Genomic DNA, 19,287 nt, shown 5'->3' on the forward strand with positions numbered 1-19,287 from the left:
ATCAGAACACCACCACCACGTGCGTTTTTACGATCTGAACGAAAGAGAAAAATTAGGCAGATCAGCAAGCACCTCGCTATCACTAATGTCATTTGTTAGCCACGTTTCAGTTAATATAAGCAAGTTGCTATCAGATGATAACACCAGGTTTGACACGAGCTCTCGCTTCGGGATGAAACTGCGTATATTGGTAAAGAATGCCGAAAACGTAAGATTAGGACGAGGACATGTTTGGGAACGGTGTAGTGCCGACTTGCGTCGCCGTGGTGGCTAGAAGATTTATTTTACTGTTTGCTCAGACTCATAAAAAAAATAGCGTTTGGGGCCTATATGGAGGGTTTTGTACCGCAAAGAAAATTTAGTTGTTTTTGATTTGGCAAACACGACAAGTTGCTTTCTTATATTTTGAACTCGACGGGAGAAATCTTCACCAATGCTGAAATCAGTATCTTTTAGTTTGCGGCCATTTGAGAGGATCATTTGTTTAGTCTTAAAAGACGCAAACTTTACAATTATGGGACGCTGGCGTTCTGTGTTGTGACGCCCAAGACGGTGTGCACGTTCGATATCTTTACTATCTAACGACAAATCGAGCTGATCGGAGCAGTGGCGGATTATGACTTCTTCGGAATCGGCAAATGACTCGGATGGTGTAGGATCGGAAAGGCCGTAAAAAATCAGATTGCATCTTCGTGAGCGGTTTTCGGCGTAATCGAATCGGTCTTCCAGATCACGCACCAGTTGAGTAGCCTTTTCTGTGTTGCATTGCATACATTCGACATCTGTTTTCAAAGTAGCCAGGTTCTGGTAGTGGCTCTCTAAATCGGCAATCCTCTGAATTAGATCTGTAATGGTTTTCTCTGTAGTTGGTAACGTGTTTTTGATGTCTTGGGCGTCACTAATTATTGTAGCCTGACCTGAGGACAACTTCTGCAATTCAGCAAGTACTGCCTCTGCACTGGCAGGTCCCGGATTCGTTTCTATGTCCTTGGACAATAGTAGCAAGATGCGAATCGTTTCTAAACATTCAATAGCAACATCGACACAACACTGTGGGTTCGGAAGCTGCACCAGGCAGTAATTACTAGTTTTCTTAGCAGATAAGGCGTATGGGTTACTGAACTGCATTATGAGCAGAAGCGGATTAGTGGTCTGCTTCATGGTACAGCCACCAAGCCCACAGAGCGCAGCCGGTGATTGCCGCTCTTTTATACACGGTGTGCCAGGTGCCGTCGATGACGATGGGTGTGTCCAAGGTTCCGGAAGTGTCCAGGGTTCCAGCGATGACGCTGGCAGGTTTGAAGCGCTGATGGCGTTGAGACAACGGACATGCGTATCACTGCAGGGGTATCCAGGCAGGTCTGACGGCACGCATTCCACCCCAGCCGAAACCAGGGCGGGAAGCAGCGCGTGTGTGACGACTGCTGCGAGCACCTGCATTATGAGCAGAAGCGGATTAGTGGTCTGCTTCATGGTACAGCCACCAAGCCCACCTTGGTGGGATTCGTGGCAGTTGCAGATTTTTGTGGCAGTTGCTCTCAGAAAGAAACTGCTAAAAGAAAAACAAGAGCTCCTGTTACGTCATATCACACCGGGTGACCAAAAGAATAGGAAGTTTGAGGTTATGCCATATGTACCCAGGCTCTCCCACAACTTGAAGAGAGTGGCAGCGAAATTTGGGGTTGACGTCGTGTTTTCTACGCCCCTGAAGCTAGCAATGCTATGTGCTTTAGCAGATCAATAGAGGGAAGGAGAACCAGGTTGTGGCACAAAACATAGAAAACCGTACGTATCATGCGCAACAGATATTGTTTATCAGTTCCCTCTCCGATGTGGGTCTGTGCACGTTGGGCAGACGGGCAGGTGTCTAAACGTGAGGCTGGGTGAACATGCCTCTTCACTTCGCCAACAAACTGGGGAGCACGTATCAGTGCATTACAAGAAGTGCAATGGTTGTTTTCCCCTGCTTAATCGTACTAAGATTGTAGGGCGTGGTAAAACCCAAATGGCTAGGGAAATCTTGGAAGCCCAGGAAATTTCGAAATGTAGTGAAGGCACGTGCTTTAGCACCCCATCTGTGTATATGATGGAGAAGGAATTGAAGTTTTTAAATCGCACTTGAGTTTTCTGAGCACCTTTTATTATCTATCGCTCTTTCTCTTTTCTTCTTTTTTTATCTTTTTACACCCGTTTTAAGATTATCAGTTTGTTTTTACCTTGTTTTATGTTATGCGCATGCGTGTTGTTGCTCTGGGATGGGGAGCGGTTTACTATCGCATTTCATTCTATTCAGTTGTAAGTGTAGCAACCATCCTGTCTTCGCCCTTCTTCGTCCCATCCTTATATGCTACGTTTTTGTTTAATATTTCTGACCAACTGGCCCCTCAGTATACTCCGTTGTACCGTTTTACAGCGATGCCGTAGGTGTCCCTGTAAACACTGAGTGAACACAAATAAAGCGAATGGCAGTTGGATTTCCTGCACATTCTCTGTTCCGCCTCAAGCACATGTCGCATGAACGCCAACTTGCTACACATCAAATCTTGTTGTGGGGTTGGTGCAGAACTGACATAATATGTCCGCCCCGAGGGCTAGCTGTATCGGTCCTCACCGCTTGTCACAGCTCAGTGGCCGGCTGAGACATTTTTGGCTCGCATGTGCGCCGATAGAGTATAGCGCAAGGTTGCAGTCGGAGGCCGTTGGGACCGATACTCATATAAGACTCCGGTGCCCCGAGTAGTGTCCTTCACCGCTTTTCCGCCGGCTTAACGCAACACGGGGCGGCAGGCTACGGACGGCATCGGAACAGCCATGAACGGTTGTGGCTGCAGAAATTCAATCAGTATGAAAGAAGGCCTCACAAAAATGAGCGCTCTCGAAGCACAATGGCTGGCTCTTGGAATCTGGTCGGGAGCTAAAAGACAAGTAGGCGAGCGAGCTTGGCTGTATGCAGGGCGCTCCAATCTCGGCATCCTCGACTCCAGCTTCTGCTCATTTCGCCTCACAGGACCCGAGAGGACAGAGGCCGAAGAGTCGTCTTGGTGGGCCTGGTTACGCCTTAAGAGATGCACAGGCTGGGGAGTGAACCCTCTAGGCGACGTCATTGTGTCACGTGATCTGTGGTAAGATAATTACATAGCCGAAAATAACGTGACATGCTGACGCTATCTACAGCGTCCGTCCACGTGTCTTGCAGCCTTGGCCCACATATCCAGCGTGTTTTCTGGCAGTAGAAGAGCGTTTTTTTTCGGTTGAGACATATTGCAATTTCCAGGTCATTCCGCTCTGAGACCTTCCTCCGTGCTGTAGCAACAATAGTAAGTGATTTTCGACCGATCTCTGTTTTTTTTTTCAGTTTTAAAAGGAGTCTGTTACAGAGAAGTACTCGTGCTGAGGGGAGTTCACGAATACTACTCTCATTTTCGGCTACTCGGTGAGGCTTCATTAGTAGGCTTAATTTATAGCTCCGTTAGTAGAGTTTCTCTTTGCAGCTGCGGTTTTGCAGAGACTAGAGCATTGTGACCTGTCCTCGTCGTCCCTGCCACAGGTGGAACAGGAGACCGAGGCGCTCTCCAAAGCCTACGTGTCCAGCATCATGCCGGACATGAGCGCCGTAGTGCAAGCAGCGAGCGACGTTCCTTCTTGTCCTGGCCGCCAACACCGCTGCGACGAACCAAGCACGAAGAAGAGACGCCGTGGTGAGTGAGAGCAGTGCGCCACTGGCGCTGTCCGGTGGACTCGTGCCGGCCATTTAAAATCCCATTTAGGCAGTGTTACCGATCATACACATATCCGCATCAAGTCTCCAAGGTGAGCAACATGTAGTCTTTGAACCAATATAGGTAAGGGACGTCGGCAGAACGGATTCGTTACCATGAAAACAGGATGGTAAAACCCCTCAGCTTAGGTCCCGTTATGAAAACGATGTGTGCCTCGAACAGAACCCATAGCGGTCCCTTTATGTAGACGCGGAAAGCTTCCAAGTTCTGCCGGTAGTAACGGCTAGCGGCTGCTCGAATTAGATAGCTTTAGAACAGCGGAGACGTATCAGCGTGGGCGTAAACCGGAATATCGAATGTCTACTGTGCACTTGCCCCCGCAGATGCTCTCTCGACCTAACCACATAGCCACAACTTCACGTGCATAACATGCAGCTGGTAATCCGGTTTACCGGATTGCCTTTAACCTGGTGAGCCATTTACTCCCCCGGAAGCACAGGTACACGCAATCCTAGAACTATACTGACGATTCCCGCTCTGATGGTCGTCAAAGTGCGCGCATGGGTGTGTGTGTGTGTTTGCACTTGAGCAGTTAGTGCTGGATCCCTCGCGAAATTAGTGGCTGTGCACAGCAAACCTGGCCCACAGATAGGGGATGCAGCAGTCAATGTCCGTGTCCTTCACTGAGAATCAGCGAAAAGAGCAAATGCTTACGGTTGTGGGGTTGTATATAATAATAATAATAATAATAATAATAATAATAATAATAATAATAATAATAATAATAATAATAATAATAATAATAATAATAATAATAATAATAATAATAATAATAATAATAATAATAATAATAATAATAATAATCAATCTATTTTTTCGGTGCCCAGGAACAACCCAAAGGTCTTGGTGCTGGTACACCATTCACACGCACAAAATGTACATTTATTTCACTACAAAGGAAGACACTCAGGGGAGGTAATGCAGCAGTCAAGGCGATAGAAAAAAAAGACACATAAACTAGGCGTGACAGCAAGCATGAAGCAAAAAAGCGAAAACAAGGAAACAGCGAGAACAGGGGTAAATGAAAACAGCTAGAACAGGCAACAGACATATAAATAACTAATAAAACAATAAACAAAGAGAATGAACACAAGAACGACCGATAACAGCTAAGTACAGCATATATCAAAATACAAACAAGAATAAAGCCAATACTAATATGAACGAATAAGAGATCTCTGAAATACAAGCTAGAAATACAATCATACACAATAAGAAATGTAATCAGTGAACGCGTTACAGACAATCAGGCGTGAGTACACAGTATTAAAGAAATAATATTAACGAAAACAAGCACACGTGATGTACAATTAAGGAGAGAAAAACAATATAATACCGGTGCAAACGCACAAGTGTAGTAAAGACAAAATGCATGAAAGGGGAAGTTATATTATTATTATTATTATTATTATTATTATTATTATTATTATTATTATTATTATTATTATTATTATTATTATTATTATTATTATTATTATTATTGTACATCACGTGTACTTGTTTTCATTAATATTATTTCTTTAATACTGTGTACTCACGCCTGATTGTCTGTAACGCGTTCACTAATTACATTCCTTATTGTGTATGATTGTATTTCTAGCTTGTATTTCAGAGATCTCTTATTCGTTCATATTAGTATTGGCTTTATTCTTGTTTGTATTTTGATATATGCTGTACTTAGCTGTTATCGGTCGTTCTTGTGTTCATTCTCTTTGTTTATTGTTTTATTAGTTATTTATATGTCTGTTGCCTGTTCTAGCTGTTTTCATTTACCGCTGTTCTCGCTGTTTCCTTGTTCTCGCTTTTTTGTTTCATGCTTGCTGTCGCGCCTAGTTTATGTGTCTTTTTTTTCTATCGCCTTGACTGCTGCATTACCTCCCCTGAGTGTCTTCCTTTGTAGTGAAATAAATGTACATTTTGTGCGTGTGAATGGTGTACCAGCACCAAGACCTTTGGGTTGTTCCTGGGCACCGAAAAAATAAAGATTGATTGATTGATTATTATTATTATTATTATTATTATTATTATTATTATTATTATTATTATTATTATTATTATTATTATTAATATTATTATTATTATTATTATTATTATTATTATTATTATTATTATTATTATTATTATTATTATTATTATTATTATTATTAACTCCTAGTTTCTCCTTTATGCGGACGATATAAAAATGTTCAAAGCAATACATACCCTTCATGATTGCTTGTCATTTCAATCGGACATATCCGCCTTCTCTGATTGGTGCTTGAAGAATGGGCTCACTCTCCATTCATCTAAAACCAAGGTTGTCTCATTTACGCGTAAAACGCACAGTCTTCTCTACTCTTATTTTGTGAATGGTAGGCCGCTGCCCAGGGTTGATTAAATTAATGACCTCGGCGTACTTTTCGACCGTAGCCTCAGCTTCTCCTCTCATACAAAACGCATTGCTCTACGGGCTATGCGTACACTCGGCTTCATCTGCAGGCTTTCGAGAGAGTTTCGATCCCAACTCCCTTTCTTAAAGCTCTACCTCTCCATATGCTTGCCGCTTTTGGAATATGCGTCTGTTGTTTGGAGCGGCACTTGCCAGTCGAACTGTGAAAAAATCGACAGAGTTCAGATAAAGTTTTTACGCATATTTCAACATCGGTTTTCTTGCAAAACTTCTAGCTCTCATCTCAGACGGAGTAACTCACTGCAGCTTCCTTCTCTTAGCTGCCGTCGCGTGAGGGCAGATATAATTTTCTTGTATAAACTTCTGCATGGTCACATTCTATGCCCTCAGCTCCTAGCGCGTATCCTTTTGCGTGTACCGCGAAAGAGCATAAGGGAATTCAGACCATTTCAAGTTTCTGCGCTCCTGCACTCCCTCTCCCCTCTGGACAGAATGCAAAAGTTGTTTAATTCTCTTTGTCCTCACCTTGATATGTTCGAAAATTCTCTCCCTTCCTTTATATTGAATGTCCGTGACGTTCCACTTTGAGCACTCTTTCTCATACATAACTTCCCCTTTCATGCATTTTGTCTTTACTACACTTGTGCGTTTGCACCGGTATTATATTGTTTTTTTCTCTCCTTAATTGTACATCACGTGTACTTGTTTTCATTAATATTATTTCTTTAATACTGTGTACTCACGCCTGATTGTCTGTAACGCGTTCACTAATTACATTTCTTATTGTGTATGATTGTATTTCTAGCTTGTATTTCAGAGATCCCTTATTCGTTCATATTAGTATTGGCTTTATTCTTGTTTGTATTTTGATATATGCTGTACTTGGCTGTTATCGGTCGTTCTTGTGTTCATTCTCTTTGTTTATTGTTTTATTAGTTATTTATATGTCTGTTGCCTGTTCTAGCTGTTTTCATTTACCGCTGTTCTCGCTGTTTCCTTGTTCTCGCTTTTTTGTTTCATGCTTGCTGTCGCGCCTAGTTTATGTGTCTTTTTTTTCTATCGCCTTGACTGCTGCATTACCTCCCCTGAGTGTCTTCCTTTGTAGTGAAATAAATGTACATTTTGTGCGTGTGAATGATGTACCAGCACCAAGACCTTTGGGTTGTTCCTGGGCACCGAAAAAATAAAGATTGATTGATTGATTGATTGATTATTATTATTAAACACCTTTATTTTCAGACAGCACATTTACAATTCTTAGGAGAAGTCTGCCCAAGCCATAAAGGCTTGTCGGGCAGTACTCGGCAGTCGGAGAATGACATATGAAAAACAGGTGTGACAAGCAAGCAAACAATGATAAACCTTAATATGAAAAGCAAACAAGAAAAAGAAAACAGATTAAATAACCGACATATGGGTTTTTAAGAAGTTCCTTAATTGTGACAGCGAAGAAACTGAAAAGATCGAATCAGGCAAAGAATTAAAAATTGTGGGTATGTAATAATTACGAGTGAAGTGGCCATAATGAGTGTAGCAGCGAGGTGCCGTAAAACGGGGGTGATGTCGAAAAGAACGAACAGGAATGAAAGGAACCAAAAATTCGCTCTCCCAAAAGTGAGCACGAATAACTACATGATGGAAGAGGGCATCAAAAGAGGGCAGCTGTAAAAGCGAAAACAAATTGCAGTCAGGTGAAGCATCCGTGTTGTATGCCACGGATCGAAGGATGTTTCTTAGTATGGCATTTAATTTCATTCGCCAAGTTTTTGAGCAATGATAATATACAGTGACTCCATATCTGAGGATACCATAAATAAGAGCATGCGCAACAAGCTTGCGAGTCTGAAAAGGTAATAAACATCGAACATTGTATAGTACACATGATAAACCACGAAGCTTGTTACATACTACAGTAAGGTGACTGTTCCAAGACATATCTCTGTCATAAAGTATACCAAGGTACTGAACACTATTTGAAAAATTAATAGGAATGCAACAACAATTAAGACAATGCGAAGAATCTAAGAACAATGGTTCAACAGACAAAATCTTTTTATGAGGATTATGAAAACAAATGAGTTTAGTTTTTGTTGATTACTTGAAATCGAATTATTTAAAAACCAGTCGATAACATGCACCACATCTGTTCTAAGAGCCTCCATGGCCAGAAGCAACGAAGCATTTGTTGACAACATTAACGTGTCATCGGCGTATTGAAAAACATAACATTCTGTCACAGCATTTGATAAATCATTTACAAATAAATTGAAAAGCAAAGGCGATAAAACAGAGCCCTGTGGAACACCTGCCGATAGAAATGATTCAGAACTTCGATGCCCGCTGATTTCAACAACTTGAGTCCGATTAGAAAAATAGACTTTCAGCAAATTATTAAAAGGACCCCTAAACCCCATGACATCAAGTTTTTCAAGCAGTAGGTCATGCCGAACACAATCAAAAGCTTTGCTAGCGTCCAAAAACAGACCACATGCGAGTTGGTTATTATCAAAACATGAGTAAATATTATAAGTAAAAGTTTCTAATAACAAAACAGTTCCTTTACCTGCAATGAGACTAAACTGTGCCTCTGATAGGATATTATTCGTGAAAACAAAACTGTACATAACTTGGAATAGGTGCTTTTCAAGAATCTGCGCAATCGCAGGTAGAATTGAAATAGGCCTGTAATTTTCAATATCTTTTAAAGAACAACTTTTATGTAATGGTTTAACTATGGCAACTTTTAAATTGTGTGGAATGAAGCACTCAGTAATGAAACCGTTCAACATAATAAGAAGTACCGACTGCAAATTCGTAAAATTCCGTTGGAGGTCACTCATTCTTGTATTGTCAATACCTGCAGCTTTCTTCGAATTGAAGCTAAAGATTATGCTATGAAGGTCCTGGGGTGTAATAGTCGGGAGAAAAGCTGAATAAGCTGTGCAATACAAAGACCGTGGAACCTCATAGTGGGATAAAGGAAACTTTCTGGAAACCTGAGAGAAAAATGCATTAAACTCAGATGCCGCAGAGGGCAAATCTTTGAAGGATTTGGCAAATGAATCGCTAATGGATTGTTTCGGGTTTCGTCCGATAAGGCAATTGATAGTTGACCCAGTTTTACGTGAAGAGTGTTGGTTGTTACGAAAAGCCGAATTGAAATAGTTACGTTTCGAATCTCGAATCATGGCAGTGACTTTATTTCTAAGCAATCTGAAATTATCTTTGAGGAGTGTGTTTTTGGGACTATGCTTGCAACGTGTCCAAAGGGCGTCTTTTTCTGCAATGGCCTTCAGAATGTCACTTGTTAACCAAGGAAGGTTTGGGTTGCGTTTTTTGATCACTTTGACCTTTTGTGATGAGGCTATTATAGAACTGACAACGTGCACAAACCTGTCATACACGTTAAAAGAATTAACTTCCTCGAGGAAAGAGACCCAGTTAAAATTGGCTATAAGGTTATCAAATGTGGCAATGTCTGTATATGAAATTCGCTCCTTATTGGGGTATGATTTATTTAAAGAAGGAAAAAGAATATCAGAACCTACAAAGTAATGATCTGAAAGTTTATATGTAATTACCGAAGAGAAAGACTGGGCAAACGGAGCTCTTATATTGATGTGATCAATACAAGAAGCTACGAAATGATGTCCCAGGTACTCTTCTCTTGTGTAGTCTTTTATCGCTGGTTCAATACCATGTTTTGCCAAGATATTTAGGTACTCGCAAACATATGAACGTGCTGGTGACAAGGTGTCAATATTGAAGTCTCCTATGAGGCATATAGAATAATTTGGCAATAGGGAGCTCAAAAAATTGTCGAGCTCAGAAAGAAATTCTTTCTCATTTTGGGAAGGAGGCCTGTAAAATCTTAGTAGAGTAACCTCCGAACTTACGAATGGTATCTGCAATGCAACGCACTCAGCAAAGCAGAATTTGGATTTTAAAGGGTAGGCATTCCATTTGCTGTGAACAAAAACAAGAATTCCACCACCTGGCCGATTTGAGCGTGTTAAAGTGAAACTAGAGTAGCTGGGTAACGAAAAAGAGGAGAGTAGTGTGGAAGGGATGTTAATTTCGGTAAGTACAAATGCATCAATAGTATTTTTAGAGTGGTAAACAACAGCCAAAAATTCATTCCAATGTTTTCGCAAGCTACGTATGTTTACATGAAATACACTGAACGTGTCCGCCTTTGGCGAGACTAAGTTACAAAATTCATCAATATTGGCGCAATGGGAAAAGGTAGAGTTCATGATTCAAACTAGTTTATCTAAATCGGTAGAATCATGGATTCTAAAAATAGAAGAGACTTCGGTCTTCCTAGCAAAATTTCTTCCATGTTTGACCCAAACAAATTTAAAATTATTTGCCTTGCCTTTCTGCTTAGCCTCCCAAAGTAGTTTCCTGTTTGATGTGATGAGGTTGTCGTTAAAGTGTATTTCAGATAGCTCCCCTTTTTCCACTAGGGGCATGATCTGGCTTTGATGACTCATCCATTTTTCTTTCGCAGCGACAGAAGTGAATCTCACCCGCAGAATTGGTTTTTTGTCTTTTTTCTGCGGGAGGCAATGAGCTGCTTCAATATCTGAGTCAGTTAGCAGAGAAGCTGAAAGTTGAGCTAAGTTTTTTAGTGCGTCAGACACCTGCTCACCTTGCTTAAGAGAACCCCTGTATTTCTAAGTTCTGCAGCCTGCTATATTGCTCCATGTCGTTAATCTCTTTCTGAAGGTGTCGTAGTTGTTCATTTTGGCCCGCCACTGTGGTGTTCAGAGTAAGCACTTCATCTTGAAGCTTCTGGATCGTGGTCTGTTGGTTAGCAGTGGATTTAACTAAGTCGTCATATTTCTCCGAGAAGAAAGAAATAGACGCGTGTATACTTTTTACTGATTCTTCTAGCGACGCAACATTAGTTTTCAGCAACAACTCATCCACTCTTCGAGAAAGTGAGCTGATGGCGTCCTTAATTGGCAACAAGCTCTCAATCTTGTCGAAGAGCTCCTCAAGAGTTCTTGATGAGCTCGCCTTTTCATTTTCTGAATCCGTACTACTCTGTGAACCACACTGCAGACAGCACCAGTCGGCGTACGCTTCAAACCCTCTGCTGGCAGCAGACTTTGCAGTAACCCCTGAACATTTTTTTTTCAAATGAAACAACTTGTTACAACCAGAACATGTTAAGTAATTCCCTGCGGAGGGCAATGCTTCCGAACATTTGCAGCAAGTTGACATAGTCACAAATAACACGATGAAACAGAAACGCAGTCGGTGGTGGGCAAAAGGCAAAATCGGGAGTGCAAAAAAATACAACTCTCACCTGCAATAAAGCTGTGATCAGCACCAGCCAAACGCCCGCCACCGACTGCGCGCAGTGCTCGTTGACGGCGCCTTTTATCCTCCTGGAATTTGGCGGGGGCGGGGCAGGAAGCGCTCAGCACGATGCCCTGGTGATAGTGACCACGCTGCGCAGTGGTTTTCCAGGCATGCTCCGTCTTGCATCAAAGGTGACACGTATCGCAGGTGATACCGTCCGCTTCGTCCTTGTAGATCGCGTCTGGCTTGTAGATCTGGGGCCGCTGTGTAGATGCTACCTGCAATAAAGTTGTGATCAGCACCAGCCAAACGCCCGCCACCGACTGCGCGCAGTGCTCGTTGACGGCGCCTTTTATCCTCCTGGAATTTGGCGGGGGCGGGGCAGGAAGCGCTCAGCACGATGCCCTGGTGATAGTGACCACGCTGCGCAGTGGTTTTCCAGGCATTCTCCGTCTTGCATCAAAGGTGACACGTATCGCAGGTGATACCGTCCGCTTCGTCCTTGTAGATCGCGTCTGGCTTGTAGATCTGGGGCCGCTGTGTAGGTGCTACCTGCAATAAAGTTGTGATCAGCACCAGCCAAACGCCCGCCACCGACTGCGCGCAGTGCTCGTTGACGGCGTCTTTTATCCTCCTGGAATTTGGCGGGGGCGGGGCAGGAAGCGCTCAGCACGATGCCCTGGTGATAGTGACCACGCTGCGCAGTGGTTTTCCAGGCATTCTCCGTCTTGCATCAAAGGTGACACGTATCGCAGGTGATACCGTCCGCTTCGTCCTTGTAGATCGCGTCTGGCTTGTAGATCTGGGGCCGCTGTGTAGGTGCTACCTGCAATAAAGTTGTGATCAGCACCAGCCAAACGCCCGCCACCGACTGCGCGCAGTGCTCGTTGACGGCGTCTTTTATCCTCCTGGAATTTGGCGGGGGCGGGGCAGGAAGCGCTCAGCACGATGCCCTGGTGATAGTGACCACGCTGCGCAGTGGTTTTCCAGGCATGCTCCGTCTTGCATCAAAGGTGACACGTATCGCAGGTGATACCGTCCGCTTCGTCCTTGTAGATCGCGTCTGGCTTGTAGATCTGGGGCCGCTGTGTAGGTGCTACCTGCAATAAAGCTGTGATCAGCACCAGCCAACCGCCCGCCACCGACTGCGCGCAGTGCTCGTTGACGGCGTCTTTTATCCTCCTGGAATTTGGCGGGGGCGGGGCAGGAAGCGCTCAGCACGATGCCCTGGTGATAGTGACCACGCTGCGCAGTGGTTTTCCAGGCATGCTCCGTCTTGCATCAAAGGTGACACGTATCGCAGGTGATACCGTCCGCTTCGTCCTTGTAGATCGCGTCTGGCTTGTAGATCTGGGGCCGCTGTGTAGGTGCTACCTGCAATAAAGCTGTGATCAGCACCAGCCAAACGCCCGCAACCGAATGCCCTGACGCAGAGTCCCGTATGTGTGCGGACATGTATGCTTAGCTCATGCTCACGCCAGAGTGGCCACCATGGAAGTGCGCAGTGTCATAGCGCCAATAAAGGAATGCCCAGTCGAAAAAACTTACCGAATCGTGCCCACAATACGACAGTATGTTCTGTAGGTTTGTAGCAACAACAGATGATTTTTCTGTAGTATTGTACTATTTTTCTGTAGCACTTTAGTAGTTATATCTGATACTATTAGGGAGTTCTTTCAAACAATGAACACAGTAAAAACATGGTACAGTGTATCGATAGGCGACTTCAATGCGAAAGTGGGCAAGAAGCAGGCTGGCGACGAGACGGTAGGCGACTATGGGATAGGTTATAGCACTAGAAGGGGATAGCTATTAGTAGAGTTCGCAGATAGAAATAATTTACGCATCATGAATACCTTTTTCCGCAAACGAGAGAACAGAAACTGGACCTGGAAGAGCCCTAATGATGAGGCTAAAAATGAAAGTGACTTCATACTATGTGCTCAACCTGGTATTTTGCAGGATGCGGAAGTCCTAGAAAAGGTGCGTTGTAGTTACCACACAACAGTAAGGTTTCGGGTTAGCTTAGACTTGAAGAAGGAACGGAAGAAGATAGTAAAGAGGAGTTCCATTAACGAGCTAGCGGTAAGAGCGAAAATAGAGAAATTCAGGATATTGCTGCAGATAAGATATTCAGCTTTAACTGAGGAAGACGATCTTAAAGTTGATACAGTGAACTATATTCTGACAGATATCATTACGGAGTGCGCAGTAGAAGTAGGCGGTAGGACGGCTTGACAGGATACCGGCAAGCTATCTCAGGAGACGAAAGATCTTATTAAGAAACGTCAAGGCATGAGGGCGTCTAACACTACAGACCGAATAGAACTAGCAGAGCTATCCAAGTTAATAAATAAGCGCAATGTAGCCGACATAAGGAAGTTTAATGTGGAGAAAATCGAGCATGCTCTAAAGAACGGAGGTAGCCTAAAAGCGGTGAAGGGGAAACTAGGCACAGGTAAAAAGAGATGTATGCGTTAAGACATAAGGAGGGCAATGGCATCAGCAATATGGATAATATAATTCAAGCAACCGAGGAGTTCTACACAAATCTGTATGCATTCAGGACGTTAATCATGGAGACAGTAGCGCACAGCAATGCGTCATCCCGCCAGTAACGAAAAAGAAAATAAAGAAAGTCTTAGGAGCAATGCAAAAGGGAAAAGCAGCTGGTGAGGATCAGGCAACGACAGATCTGTTGAAAGACAGCAGGGAGATTTTTCTAGAAAAACTATCCATCCTGTACACGCAATGCCTTATGACCTCGTCCGTACCAGAATCTTGGAAGAACGCAAATATAATCTTAATTCTGAAGAAAGGAGACGCCAAAGACTTGAAAAATTACAGACCGATCAGCTTACTGTCCGTTGCCTACAAGGTATCTACTAAGGCAATCGCTAATAGAGTAAGGGCAACCTTAGACTTTAATCAACAAAATGATCAGGCAGGCTTTCGTAAAGAATATTCCACAATGTATCATATCCACACTATCAATCAGATCATAGATAAATGAGCAGAATATAACTAACCCCTATATATAGATTTCATTGATTATGAGAAAGCATTTGACTCAGTGGAAACCTCGGAAGTCATACAAGCATTGCGGAATCAGGGTGTAGGTGAGCCTTATGTCAAAATACTGGAAGATATGTATAGGAACTGTGCAGTTACCGTAGTCCTCCATAACGTCAGGAATAAAATTCCAATAACGAAAGGCGTCAGGCAAAGAGACGCGGTCTCGCCGATGCTATTCACCGCCTGTTTACAGGAGGTATTCCGAGGCTTGAACTGGGAACAGCTCAGGATAAGAGTTAATGGAGAATACGTTATCTGCGATTCGCTGATGAAATTGCCTTGCTGAGCACCTCAGGAGATGAACCGCAAATCATGATCAATGAGTTAAACAGGCAGAGCAGAGTGCTCGGTCTAAAAGTTGACATGCAGAAAACCAAAGTAACGTTCAACAGTCTAGCAAGAGAACAGCAGTTCACAATTGGCAGCGAGGGGCTGGAAGTGGTAAAGACGTCTACATTGGGCAGGTAGTGACCGCTGATATGTATCATGAGAAGGAAATAACTAGAAGCATAAGAATGGGGTGGAATGCATATGGCAGGTTCTCTCAGACCATGAATGGCAGGTTACCAATATCCCTGAAGAGAAAAGCGTTCAACAGCTGTACCTTACCGGTACTCACCTACTGGGCAGAAACGTAGAGGCTTACGGAAAAGGCTCAGCTTAAGTTAAGGACAACACAGTGAGCCATGGAAAGGAAAATAGGTGTAACGTTAAGAGACCGGAAGCGGGCAGAGTGGGTGAGGAAACAAACGCGTGTTAATGACATCCTAGTCAAAATCAAGAGGAAGAAATGGGCTAGGGCAGGGCATGTACTGCGAAGGCAAGATAACCGCTGGTCTTTAAGAGTAACGGAGTGGATTCCAAGAGAAGGCAAGCGTAGCAGGGGCGGCCGAAGGTTAGGTGGGCGGATTAGACTAGGAAGTTTGCAGGCATAGGGTGGACGCAGCTGGCAAAGGACAGGGTTAATTGGAGATACATGGGAGAGGCCTTTGCCCTGCGGTGGGTGTAGTCAGACTGATGATGATGGTGGTTGTGGTGGTGACTATGATGATGATGATGTAGTTCTTTGCGGTACGACAAAGGACAGCACAATATACTGAAAATTTCATTGTCACTAAAAAATTTTCTGTTACTAAATTTCACGGCCAAAACACTGCAGATATCTGCTGTGATGGCAGACATTATTCGGCTGTGTTGTTATACTGGTTGCGTCTTTTATCCCACCCACTTAACAAGTGCAGCACAAAGCGTGCGCAGGTACAGTCTCCGCGACGTCACGCGGCATTGGAGTGAGGTTGCCGTGGTTCTTGCGTGTTATTTACTTCATATTAATTAACGAATTGCCCCACGACCCTGTACTTTTCGTTGTTAGCGCTGTGGTGGCTGCGGCCGGCCAGTTTTAATGCACTAACGAATTTAGCCCTACACTCTGGGTATCGGGTTGTGTCTTCTAATAAGTGATAAGATTGTGGTCGTCTTTCTCGCTCTAACAGAAACGACACTCCTTATTTTCTGAGCATCTGACGCATGAGTGATTTGCCAAGTCGTCCCCTATGCTGACAAGGCGAATTTGGCACCGCTGGGCAGCCCTCCCCTTGCCCCTCCATATCCTGTACTAAATCCCATATATGTCCGCCGGAAACGTTAAGACTACCGAGGGGTTTTGATAGAAGCAGCACATCATGTTTTCCTGCTTTTTTAAAATATCGGGATCTCATCCACGCGTAACTGCGGATAGGCAGGAAAAATAGTTATAAATCATTATAAGTAATAAATCATTTATAAATCGTGTGAGGTAGAGCCGCTAGCATTATGTTTCCCACGTTGTGAGTACTTGAGCTAAGATAAAAAGAGTAATAAACGCTTTTCGTTCTCCGTGAAGAAGTTTAGCATCGTAACTTTTACCACGAAGCAGTAGCTGGCTTTTGTCTTTATATCTGGACTGGAAAGAACAACCAAAAAAATGACCTCCAACACGAAGCCTCTAGATTAGCATGTGATTGAACGCGTATTTTAAAATCTACTTCATATTGCAGACCCTTTTCCATCAAATTGAACTCTGAATTACTTCCTTTGCCACATTGGGTTTGGTCAATACTTGGCAGGGAGACGCCACGGCGCCTATTGCTGGATGTCGACTTGAGTTGTTTGTGCGCGGTTCAGTCATTGCCGGTGCTAAAAAAGCGGTACTCGGGGGAAATGGCGCAGCTCAAAGGAATAGTAAAGGAGAAAACGGGCGCAATTTAGAAGAGCTGTGCAGGAAACAAATGGCGTAGCTTAAAAGAACGGTACTGCTGGATGGCGCCACCATTCGTTGCGGTTGGCCGTCCGTCGCAGGAGCTGCCTTGCAGTCGACCGTCAGACGGCGGAAGCAACCGAGTATTGAGGACACATGCACGGTGGCCATGGCGCCACCTGATCCCCTGGGAGAACTGCTGTCCACGGGCACCTGCCTTCGGAGGCCGCCAGGCTTCTTGGTGCAGCACATCGCTAACGGTATCCACAAGAGTCCGAGGCAAATGTTGCGCGTGTCACAAATCTACGAGGCACTGAGGTAAGCCCCTCTTCGCACGCATGATCTAGAAGGTATCTTGCCTGATCGCGAAGACCTTAGGTTGCACCACCCTCTCCTAAGCTTTTGAATGCTTATAAACTAGGCAGAAATGACGAAATCAGACCTTTCCTGTGCCCCACTCCCGCACTTTCTCTTGCTAAGTTTTTGGTCTCCCCCGGCTCAGTATGGTCACGTGGGGTCCTGACGGACTGCGCCGCGTCACGGAGACTCTAGGAGGCAGCAGTCCGGGAGGACCCCACATGACGTGCACTTCAGGTTACATCGCATTTTGTCTCGCGTGTGAGCGGCTCTTATCAAGATGTGCCCAGCTTAAAACTTCCTAAACGACCTGCGCTTCTCAAAACGAGTAATATGAGCAACACATCATGCAGCTCGATAACTGAAGTTACTCTGAATCGTCCCTCGTCATTTAGGTGTTCTCTCTTACCTGTCTCACGAATGAGCAGGAACAAGTTCCCGTTCTACCGCTTCGTGGATATGGGCGCCCAGGCCACTTGGAAGGTGAGCGTAACTGGGAAAGAGAGAAAGGGAAAGAGAGAATGAGAAAGGCGTCTTGTTGACAAGACTATTTTTTTAGAATGCATTTAAAACCACGGACATACTGGTCTGCGTAGTGAAGGTGACTTGAAGGGGAAAAAGCAACAGAAAAAATATTGTGCAAAAGATATTTACAGGAAAGTATTCTGCTAACGGGAGCTGCTATTGCAGCAGCCTCTCTATTCTATAAGAAATGCCTTCTTGTTATTTTTCTGGTTATCTTTCTATCCTTTTGAAGTCATTGAGGTGACATACATAATCTCTTAACTATGTGGTTGTGCACGTAGTTATGAGCTAAAGATGGCCATGTACACAATGTGCGCTTACAAAGAAACACAAGGAATTTATCATTATCTAGCTGAGGTTAGACCACTTTTGTTGTTCAACTGCTGATCTGCAGTGCTGACGAAAAACTGCTGCCGGGGAAGCCGGACCTGCAAACCCTAGGATGCATTACTGCACACACCAAGCATTTTCTACTCTTGTCCTGTATGCGGGATGTAAGCATTGACTGCAGTTTAGTGAACAGTCCCCTTTCTTAGTTTAAAACGACAGCAGTTAGAGGCTCGTTCCCTAGGTTTAGCGCCGTCGTAGTAGTAGTACTAGCACTGTCAGTAGTAGCAGTCGGCGTAACCGGAGGGTGGTTACCATAGGGAAGGAAGAGGAAATTGCCCTAACGTCAGTAGGATGCGCATGGCAACTGGCTCCACTGAGTGGTCCTAACCCACTGACGTGACGTGTGACATCGTAGTTCCTCTCCCTCGTAACTCCTATAACTGCCGTGATGACCTCCCGACACGCATCATAAACTTCGTCTCGCATAACTATACATTGGTCCGACAACTCGAACACATCTCTTGCCACTTCTCAGATCGCGACGCTTCCTTTGTGACTATCAAGGACTGAGATAGAAGCGCTACGAGAGCGAGTATGCCTGAAAAATAAAGAGTGGTCTATAACTCTACAGATATGCATGGCCTTCTCAATTTCGTTTCTTCAGTACATTACGAAAACAGAGTATCTCAACATATCACCCCGAATCTCGCATTATACAGTGGTAACAGTCTTGACAGTTTTCGTGCTTTATCATTAGAACTGCCATCAAATATTTACCGCCGTTGCAAGTTTAAAGCTTCGAGTCAGCAGAGGAGAGGGGGAAAGCGTTGAGTACATTTAGTTTTTGAGGGAACAGAAGGCACAGTAACTGTCTCACTCCTCGGTGGACTGCTCAACTCCGCCATGAGGGAAAGCACGAAGGTGCTAGCGAATGAAGAAATAGATAGAGGTACCCAGGTGGAGGGCTCCGGAATAATTTAAGCCATCTGAAGACCTTTAACTCGCACTTACATCGCACAGTACACGGATGCCTTTTGTGTTCCGCCTCCAACGAAACGCGCCCGCCGCAGCCAGGTTCGAAACCGGGTATCCCGGCTCAGCGGCGCAGCGTGCAAATCACAGCGCCCAATCACAGCGTCCAAACAGTGCCGGTGGGGAAACAATGAGCTCGCGGGTGAGGGGGATTGGGAGATCTTTTGGCTCTCGATCGACGCCTCGCCGTTGGCACGTGGTCCGTACAGAGCCAGCTCCTTACGATGACCGTTTGATGAAACGCTGTCGTG

At 44.3% G+C, this 19,287-nt stretch overlaps 1 protein-coding gene across 1 annotated transcript; it reads right to left on the minus strand.

Moving 5' to 3' along the window:
• Nucleotides 1-279: 279 nt before the first annotated feature.
• Nucleotides 280-12,992, minus strand: LOC144120436 (uncharacterized). Its single transcript, XM_077652866.1, has 7 exons — nucleotides 12,958-12,992; nucleotides 12,502-12,663; nucleotides 12,228-12,389; nucleotides 11,954-12,115; nucleotides 11,680-11,841; nucleotides 11,486-11,567; nucleotides 280-1,434 (listed from the first exon to the last, which is right to left on the minus strand). Exons 1-7 carry the CDS (start codon nucleotides 12,990-12,992, stop codon nucleotides 280-282), a joined length of 1,920 nt encoding a protein of 639 aa, XP_077508992.1.
• Nucleotides 12,993-19,287: the final 6,295 nt, after the last annotated feature.

The sequence above is a fragment of the Amblyomma americanum genome, chromosome 1 (genome assembly GCF_052857255.1).
Source record: "Amblyomma americanum isolate KBUSLIRL-KWMA chromosome 1, ASM5285725v1, whole genome shotgun sequence".
NCBI classification, from domain to species: Eukaryota; Metazoa; Arthropoda; class Arachnida; order Ixodida; family Ixodidae; genus Amblyomma; species Amblyomma americanum.

What these genes read in the sequence shown, in the direction of transcription:
- LOC144120436 (XM_077652866.1), bottom strand. Translation starts at nt 12,992, where the DNA reads ATGACACTGCGCACTTCCATGGTGGCCACTCTGGC. An exon ending in GACGGTATCACCTGCGATAC is followed by an intron (nt 12,390 to 12,501) that starts GTGTCACCTTTG and finishes GCCAAATTCCAG; the next exon opens with GAGGATAAAAGACGCCGTCA. An exon ending in TGATCACAGCTTTATTGCAG is followed by an intron (nt 1,435 to 11,485) that starts GTGAGAGTTGTA and finishes CTCATAATGCAG; the next exon opens with GTGCTCGCAGCAGTCGTCAC.